The following is a 10,116-nucleotide window of genomic DNA, read 5'->3' as shown; positions in this document are numbered from 1 at the left end:
ACATAAGAATTGATAATATCTACTAGATTTGAAAGGAACATTCATTCTAATAGACGAGATTAGGAGAGATATCGTTAGCTTCAGCGAGACAGACAGACGAAGGTTAATTCGACTCAAAATTGAAGCGAATTTCGTCCAAATATATGTGGGGCCTAAAACTATTACCCAGATAGCATTTAGAAGACTGTTTTTTCAAAAATCACATTGAGGAGTCTTTTTAGAGTCCTTTTGGTGATCAAAAATTGATTAAGTCGCTTGTGTGATCAGAAAGGGACTCGAAAGTGACTCCCTGTAATGATTAAAAAGAGTTCAATTTAAAATACAACAACAAATGTGTAGCAATCACAAATAAATCATTGAGGTGTTTAAAATGTGACAATTTTTTGTTATTTATTGTCACATTTTGATCATCTGGAAGATTGAAAAATGCTTAATCAAAAAAGGGTCATACAGGTGTTTGAAAAGTGATTATAATTATGTATACTCTGATCATATTTTGAACAGTTAGGTGATTAAAAACTGATTGTTTTGTTTTATTTTTATTTGGTTGTAAATAAAAACATAAAATTCTCATATACACTTTCTACAAAATTTTGATATAAATGTAACGTATAATATTAAAGGTACAGACAAACACAACACAACAGGTTTTGCCAAGTGAAATGAAGAAGCAGTATACTAACCACCAAGCAACATAAAGTATAATTAAAAGACATAACAAAGCAGAAAAGACTATAAAACAAAGGAAAGAAACAAAGAAGAATAAAAAGAAAAATTTTGTTTTAATTTATTTCGTCTAACAAAAAGACTCATAAATGACTCCCTAAAGACTCATAAATGATTATAAACATGACTCTAAAAAGACTCGAAAAAGGGTCCGAAATTAATCAACAAAACACCAATAAATGATTGAAATACGACTCGAAAAAGACTCATTTGTGATTTGTTTAGAAGAGTCGCCTGAGGTTATGTTTTCCTACCGACAAAGGAGTCATTTATGATCAGAAAATGAGCTCATATTCTAGCTTTTTAATCGTGCAGTCGGATCAAAAAAGACTCGAATTTGTTTAAAATTTTCAAAAAATGCTGACTGGGTATTTCGATGAGGCACATTTTTATGGTATCGAAGTGTAGACTTCCTAACGTTTTAAATAACTCCAAAAAATACTCGACGTGCCTATGTAGATAAACATTTTACTATAATATACCTTATGCCATTTGTTACGATATTTAAATATTTTGTGACCTGAGTATTTGATTGTTTTATTAAAAAACAACAATGCAATAAATAAAACCAAAATAAAATTCTAAAAATAAAAATATGGCCTGCATTCGAAAAAAAAACACACAGAAATATTCACCTAAATTTCCCAAAATGAAAATATATTCCAAAACTATTCGACTGTTCTGCTCAATTATTATTTTGTTACTAAAGAACATTATTTGTTGATTGATGCCCTGTCATGGTCAGTATTCTAAAGTTTGTCTACTTTTGACCCCCAGGTTGCATAGCAAAACAAATGATTTTAATCATTTAATCGAATACTCTTAACTGATCTAATAATATTTTATATGGACTTTATCTTTGATTATCATAACGTACACAATTTAGTAATTTGATTATAACACGCATTTTGAATTAGGTTGCACTTCACGTACAGCATAACGACTGCAAAAAAGAGTATCCAGAAAGACCACAGTTGCCACAGTTGGTAAAATTCTACCAGAATTGGTAGAGTTGTTAAAATCTAGTTCGTTTGAACGTCCTAGTTCACTATATAGTTCAGTTGACACCGGTCGTTTGTATGAACGAACAGCGAATGAGTTATATTATATCTTTGTTTTTGTGAAATAACTCATACGCAAGCGAACTATGGTACTGAACTAGTTCACTAGATTCAACAACTTCAAGAATTGGTAATTTTTTTAAGGTTGGTAACTTCGTTTTTGCTTGGGTAACTCTTTAAAGGTTAATTTGTATTTTAAAATGAGAAAAAAACAACACAAATAGCCTTTTGTTCATATCGGCTTTGATGTTTGATCGTTCTATATGCCTATATTATGGTGGAGGATATAAAAATAAATATTTTGGCTCGAGCCGAGAGGTGCCCCTAAACGACACTTGTTCTAATATTTTTGCTTCTAAATATTAGCTCTGTTCCTTTACGTGAAAGAATCTTAAAGTTTTACAACTTTTTACTCAAAAAGCGTTCCTTTACTTCAGGCACCAAAGAATTCATATGGGAGCACTTTAAAACTGTTACAACTTTTGCCGGTTTTACCATTTTCAAAAGTAAAGGAACAGGCCAATTAAAAACCTTTTTGGTGAAAATTTTGGTATTTTTTAACTCAGTGGTAACCTCGAGTAAGACAGACTGGTTACTACTCTTTTTTGCAGTCGTGTTTGAAGTGCGACCTCAGCCAATTTCATTATCTCTTATCTCTCTCATAGAAAATATAAATTGCTTGAAAATTTATTGTTTTTTGCAAAGTGGTTCCACACTTAACAAGGCACAGCTGGACAAGTAACATTTCTCAACTAAAGAGCTAAATTACCAAAAAAAAAGAAAGATGGCCAAAACCCGTGTTTATGTTGTTGGTGTTGGTATGACCAAGGTACGTAAATACAGGAATTTGATAGTGTATAAATCTTTCCCGGCTGTAATAGAAAAGAAGTGCTACTTAATTCTTTCTGGAAACAAAAACAAAGATAATAAAGTGCATATTAACTCTCTTGAACTTTGAACTGTGCTTGATATTAGTATTTACAAATGTAATTCGTGTTGGATTATTTTAATGCGATGATTGTATAAAAAGAGCCTCCAATGGGCATAGGTCACGCCCATTAAATTCCCATGGAACCACCTAGGGGCTTGATTAGCCAATCGTACATATTAATTACAAATTTGCTACCAAATATTATTGCTCACATACGTACGTACAACTTAATCTATAGTTAGCGATTAACTTTATCTAAGTTATCGACAAGATTTGTGATTTCACTTGTGCCATGGGTCAATGTTCAAGAGTGTTTGTGTGAAATGACAATACTATGGACAATATTAATGGAAATGTTTTTATTTTTAGTTTGAAAAACCTGGTCGTCGTTCTGATGTCGATTATCCCGATTTCGCCAAGGAAGCCATTACCAAAGCTTTGGCTGATGCCAAGATCTCCTACAATGAAGTTCAACAAGCTACTGTTGGTTATGTCTATGGGGATTCCACCTCCGGACAACGTGCCTTGTATGAAGTTGGCATGACTGGCATCCCTGTATTCAATGTTAACAACAATTGCTCTACTGGTTCCAGTGCCTTGTATTTGGCCAAGCAAATTATCGAATCTGGAAATGCTGATTGCGTTTTGGCTTTCGGTTTCGAGAAAATGGAACGTGGTTCATTGTCCGCCAAGGTAAGAAAACATAACTTTGTGGATCCTTCAATTCAATAATTAAATAAGATTGCGATAAACCCTTCCTAGCCATATTGAAAAAATATAAAAATATATTAGGATATCATGGGTAAAAATATTGTCATGTTTAAGTTAAATTCCATATGGCATTTTACACGCCTTTACTTTAACATTTTTGAAGTTGTTTTAATTGCGACATAGGTACAGACTTTTAAACTTTGAACTCAAATAAAAATTAGTTTCCGAGGAAAGTAATATGTAAACAAAATTTACTTAAAACTGGTCAATTACGTTGGGCTTTGTACTTACTGACACCATTTATGTTACGGTTTCTTTCATTGAGAAAAATTTTATGCTAAAAACAGCAAAGATTCGTTTTTAATATTTACAATAAATTTCTTTAGCAGTTAGACACAAACCTATATTAAATACTATTGAAGAGTTTATGTTGACCTTTAAAACCCGAAGAAAAATATATTTTCAAATTCAAAATAATCATAACAATTGATCGTCAGCTCCCCACGAAGATGTTCTTATCTCTGAGTTTAACAAAAATAGAATACAAGAAAATAACAAATGGTCAACCTTTAAAAAAGTATAAATTTTTGGTGATCATAACAGACTTAGACGAAACTGAAAAATGTTAGCTCAACTAAAATGTTACTGTTTCCTTTCGCAAAATGAGTTTGAGGATTAATTTAAAAATAATCCGGGGTATTATTGAAATTTGTCACAATTTGTCCGATCTTTGTTAAATGGGTATTTATGTTTGTACTTTCAGTACTTTGATCGTGCCAATCCCATGGAAAAACACATTTCTGTTATGTCCGAATTGGCCGAAATTGGACCTGGACCAATGGCTGCTCAAATCTTCGGTAATGCTGGCAAGGAACACATGAAGAAATATGGTAGCAAACCCGAACATTTCGGCAAGATTGCCTGGAAAAATCACAAACACTCCGTCAACAATCCGTAAGTACATACATACATATATCTGTATACTTGCCTTATTTATAGCAATACAAATTCCACGACACTTCAGTATAAAGATCAATTGACATTCATATCGCTGTTTATGCTTATCTTATCAAAGACAAAACATTGCCTGACTATACCACAGCAACTATATTACTACAGAGAGATTAACATAGATTATCATATAAATATATTTAAATATTTATCCTTTTCAGCTACTCCCAATTCCGTGATGAATACACTTTGGAACAAATTATGCAATCCCCCGTTGTAGTCGAAGGTGTTCTCACCAAATTGCAATGCTGCCCCACTTCAGATGGTGCTGGTGCTGCCATTTTGGTTTCTGAAGCCTATGTCCATCGCTTCGGTTTGGAAGCTCAAGCCGTTGAAATCGTTGGCATGGAAATGGCCTCCGATCCCGAATCCTCTTTCAATGACAAATCTCTCATGAAAATTGCCGGTTATGACATGACCAAAATGGCTGCTCAACGCTTGTTCGCCAAGTCTGGCTACAAGCCCACCGATGTTCAAGTTGTTGAATTGCACGATTGCTTCTCGGCCAACGAATTGATTACCTACGAAGCTTTGGGTCTTTGCCCTGAAGGTGGTGCCGGTGAACTCATCGATCGTGGTGATAATACATATGGTGGTAAATACGTTGTCAATCCAAGTGGTGGTCTTATTTCTAAGGGTCATCCTTTGGGTGCTACCGGCTTGGCCCAATGTGCTGAATTGTGCTGGCAATTGCGTGGCTTGGCTGAAAAACGTCAAGTTAAGGATGTCAAATTGGCCTTGCAACACAACTTAGGTTTGGGTGGTGCTGTAGTCGTTACCCTCTACCGTTTGGGCTTCCCCAAATCTGCTGGTGTCAAAACTAATTTGACTGCTGCCGTCACCATGCACCCCACTGGCGAAGGCTTCAAGGTTACCCCACTCTTGAAGTTGTTGGAAGAAGAAATGCAAAAGGACGAAGATAATCTTATTGAAAAGGCCCGTGCTATTTATGGTTTCAAGGTTACCAATGGCCCTGAAGGCATGACCGGTTTCTGGGTCATCAACGCCAAGGAAGGCAAGGGCAAAGTCACCTACAATGGCAAGGATAAATGCGATGTTACTTTCATCATCTCCGACGAAGATGTTACCGATTTGTTGACTGGCACCTTGCCACCCCAAAAGGCTTTCTTCCAAGGCAAAATTAAAATCCAAGGTAATATGGGTGTTGCCATGAAATTGATGAACCTCCAAAGTGTCGCTCAAAACCGTTTCGATACTTTGAAAGCCAAATTGTAAATATGTACTTTTATGTTTGCTTAAATGTTATATTGTATAAATGTTATTTTAATATGCATATAGAGTGATTGTATATGGATATTAAGAAAAAAATTTGAGACCGAGGTGATTTTGTATGTATTTAGAAAAGTAAGAATTTTTTATATTCCATTTTAAATTTTATTAAATAAAATTTGTTTATAATGTAGACAACAATAAATATACGATTGCCTTTTCTTTCCAAAAGGTTATCAGAAATCAGTGATGAAGGAAACAATTGGATGTTTTGAGCTTAAACTTATGAGTTGTTAAACTCGCAAATCATGTTAAAAATGCGGGAACAATTGGGGTTTACGCGCGACTTGCCGTTTTTTACTACATCTTGGGAAATATGAAGTACCCCCAGATGAAAATATATGTTTGTGGTCAAACCGTGGTAAAAAAAAAAAATCAAAAAAATCGCAGGACCTCCAAAATTCGAGGGACACGGTTTTATAATCAATGTACCCTCAGCATTTATGCTAGAATAGCACAATCGTTACTGCAAACAATTTTTAGTGTCGACAACGTTGTCGATTGTCGGATTGTTCAAAAGTTACAGAATATGCCTACTGGCTTACTGGATTGATTTGGTACACTCACTTAATTATGCCAAGTCTATACTTGTGCTCCAAAATCCACTGGATTTCACGAAATCCTGAAATACACCCCGGTGTTTACACTTGTTTTTTTGATGATTTCAAACATATCACAATAATCAAGGTAGATGCATATGCGCAGCTGAATTTTCAAAACAAGTTGTTGTAAATTGAATTATGCCAAGTTTACACTTGCGCTCTAAAATCCACTGGATTTCACGAAATCCTGAAATACATCCCGGTGTTTACACTTATTTTTTTGTTGATTTCAAACATATCACAATGATCAAGGTAGATTCATATGCGCAGCTGATCTAACATGAATTTTCAAAACAAGTTGTGGTAAATTGAATTACTCATCAAAAATATACGACAATATAGAACTTTACAACTTTATTTCGAAAATTATCGTAAAATTATCTATATATCGTATTAATTATGTATAGTAATAACAAATGAAAAAATAAAAAATGGTTTTATTGTTGAGACATCATAATAAAAAATTTTGATAGATAAAAGTTGTGTTCAGATCTTGCAGCAGTTTTCCCGTTTAGTGCTAAAAATGCGTTCCCGTACTCCGAAGTTTAGCAAGACTTGCACTTCTATTTAAACAAAAACAGCGCCGAATTACACCCTATTCTCCTGTTTTTTGCCATACAATTTTGGCATAGTAGAAACCAGCAACATGTTCATTATCATCTAAATACGATAGCTGATACGTTGATTTGCTGCAGTTTTTGCAATTTCCGTAATTTTTTTGTTTCATTATTTCTTAAGAAATTTGTATGGGGAATCAATTTTTGCCAATTCGCTCTTTTTTCTAACATTACCATTAAAAAAGTACAAAACACACTGAAAAATAGCATTGTGACAAAGTAATTTAATATTTTTTTCTAGCAGCATGTTCTTTGGCATCTAAATACGATAGCTGATACGTTGATTTTGACATTTCTGCTGGAATTTTTTGCAATTTCCGTCACTTTCCGTTCCCGTATTTTTTAAGAAATTTGTATGGGGAACCAATTTTTGACAATTCGCTCTTTTTTCTAACGTTACCATTAAAAAAGTACGTGAACACAATGAAAATAGAATTGTAACAAAATATTTTAATTTTTTTTTACAAATTGTTTACAAATTTTGATACTAAAATGTTTTGTTGTAGCAATTGACCATCTACCTTGTTTATTGTGATACGTGAAAAGTGTTGCAACTTTTGGTACTTTTTAGGCAAAATCAGGGTTGCATATCATGTGTACTGTGATTCCGATGTTGATTTCGCTGAAATCACGAAATGAGATGATTTCATTTTTGTATGCGAAATCATGTTAAATCACGAAACGTCTTCGAAATCACGAAACGGCGCCGAATGTAAACCAAACATTAGTGTGTTGCAACAAAGAGCAGGTTTCAGTTGATACACTCACATTTGGCCTGTTCCCGTACTTTTTAAAGTGGTAAAAGTTGTAAAAGTCGTAAACGATTTTCATATAAATTTTGTGTACGGGAACGCAAAATGTGTAAAAGTGGTAAAAATTGTAAAAACTTTTTAGTTCTGGAACAGGGGGGTTACTCTGTATTGCGATGCGATAGCAAATGCGAAAGTTAAATGCGTTAAGAGTACAATTTGGTACTCTGTATCAAAAACGCAAACGCTTTCGCAAAATAAACCGAAAATACGGCAACGCTGGCTGCACAATGTAAACAATAACGAAGGACGAGAAAAAGAAATGTCAAAAAATTGTAAATAAAAACTCTTTAAAAACATTTTTGTTCGGTACGTGCGTTTTTAAAACTTGCTAATCGTTTGTAACAAAAAAAAAATGATTATGGATTCGGTGGCGGAACGAAAAAAAATTTGTTTCGCCTCAATAAAGATGCGGTTATGTACATTTAGACAACTAATGTATTGCAAAAACCAAAATTTGAAAATTTTCATGTTAATTGTTCGTTTATAGCAACAAATTATGTAAAAACTATACGGGTATTGTTCTTGCTATTGGTCCTCAAAACAATATTCCACTTAACTATATAAAGTGTTTTTCCGATTTATAGAAAATACAGCGAAAAATAAGCATTGCCTACAACTTTGGGTGACAAAGAATTTGGAACAAGTGTCGTTTAGCAGCACCTCTCGGATGGGTCTGAAATTTTTAGCATAGGTAGCCCTTGGTACCCTGATTATAACGATATTTAACTTTCCAGAGCTAAGTCTTATGTACTTCCCGAGATATGGGTCTTAACTTTTTTACTTGTATCAACATTATTACTAAAACCTATGAAATATGAGACCTGAAATATGATAATGATGATTTTTTTTAATAATAATTTATTAAAATATTATACGTCAACATTTTAACAACATTTCCCTAAAAGAATAAACAATTCTGATATAAATACGAGCATTTAATTGTGCTAACTTACATATTCGTTTCCTTTGCGTTTGATATTTTAGCTTTGTTCCTTTACGTACAAGAATCTTCAAGTTTTACTCGAAAAGCGTTCCTTTTCTTCAGACACCATACAATTCATATGGGAGCAGTTTACAACTTTTGCTACTTTTGCCGGTTTTACCACTTTCAAAAGTAAAGGAACAGACCATTTGTTAACGCAAGATATTTGCGCTTATCGCACGATTTTGACATACGCTTTCGTATTACAGAGTGCGGTGATACCAGATTTGCAAAAATTAGATGCGAAAACGCATTAGAGAGTACCAATTACTTGATTCGGTACAATTTTTCTTATGCCGGGCATACACTATGGGCATGGTACAATAATACAGGTAGCATTATCATGCCAGCTGATGGTAACATAATGTGTCAACTGCATTGAATTGATGTCAAATTTTGACACCTTATGTTACCGACAATTGCCGATGCGGCTACCTGTGTATTTGTACCATGACTATGGGCATGCAGGACCAGTGTTGCCGTTTTGGGCATTTCGGCCCAAATTTGGGCCGAATAAAAAATAATTTTTAATTTTGGGCCGATTGGCGGCCCAAATCCATTTTGGGCCGTTTTCATGCTAATAATTTTAAACAATATTTTATAAAATATCAAATATTAGTCTTTGGGCTATTATTACACGCTTACTTTTACTATTGGATGGATTTGAAAACGTAAAATAAAGCAATTTGGTGGCATTAAAACAATATTTTCACATTAAAACTTAATGCCAAGAAGGTCCTCCTAGTAGTTTAATTGTCACTTTTAACTTTTAGTTACCCAGGTTTTGAAATATATTTTTCGTGATACTTAAGTATTTGGCATGGTAGAACAAATACAAGGTAAAGTTAATACTACAACAAATACAACTCGAACAACAACCACAAAGGAATTTGTTTTTGTTTGTAACGTTACTGCCAGTTGTTTTTGTAAACAAAACAAGGAAATGTCTATAAATTATTGGAATTTAAAAAACTAATAATTTTTCACATTTGGTTGAATATTTTGGAAAACATGAATGAAAATTCGTTACATTTTCAATTTTTATGTTTCCACATCATTCCACTAAATGCATAAATTCTCGCAGAAAGTAGAATTCTTGCAGAAAAGTTTGGGGTCGCTGGAAATTCATAGAAAAAGGAGAAGCTGTTTCAATGTTTTGTTTTAGAAATCAAAGAAGCACATGTTTATTAGGGCTTTATTTTTTTAAATTTTAACAAAATACCTCACATATTAACAAACGTTGTATCGCCTCTACAAGTGGGGATTTACTGCGCGGCTTATCGTTCGAACTTGGAGGAGGTTACATATCATTGATATGAAGAAGTCTTTCTGGGAAATGGTTTTTTCCGAATGATATATTTTTTTTCTCAAAA

General features: G+C 33.6%; 1 protein-coding gene across 1 annotated transcript; it reads left to right on the top strand.

Moving 5' to 3' along the window:
- The first annotated feature begins 2,381 nt into the window (after window positions 1-2,381).
- On the top strand, window positions 2,382-5,875 carry ScpX (Sterol carrier protein X-related thiolase). The gene is made up of 4 exons (XM_073964739.1): window positions 2,382-2,616; window positions 3,088-3,411; window positions 4,193-4,383; window positions 4,602-5,875. The coding sequence occupies exons 1-4, from the start codon at window positions 2,572-2,574 to the stop codon at window positions 5,674-5,676; spliced, it is 1,635 nt and encodes a 544-aa protein (XP_073820840.1). The 5' UTR covers window positions 2,382-2,571; the 3' UTR covers window positions 5,677-5,875.
- The last annotated feature ends 4,241 nt before the right edge of the window (window positions 5,876-10,116 follow it).

This window comes from Musca autumnalis, unplaced genomic scaffold, assembly GCF_047663935.1.
Source record: "Musca autumnalis isolate F117 unplaced genomic scaffold, ASM4766393v1 scaffold_2, whole genome shotgun sequence".
Taxonomy (NCBI): domain Eukaryota; kingdom Metazoa; phylum Arthropoda; class Insecta; order Diptera; family Muscidae; genus Musca; species Musca autumnalis.
This window is presented reverse-complemented; position numbering and strand designations above follow the sequence as displayed.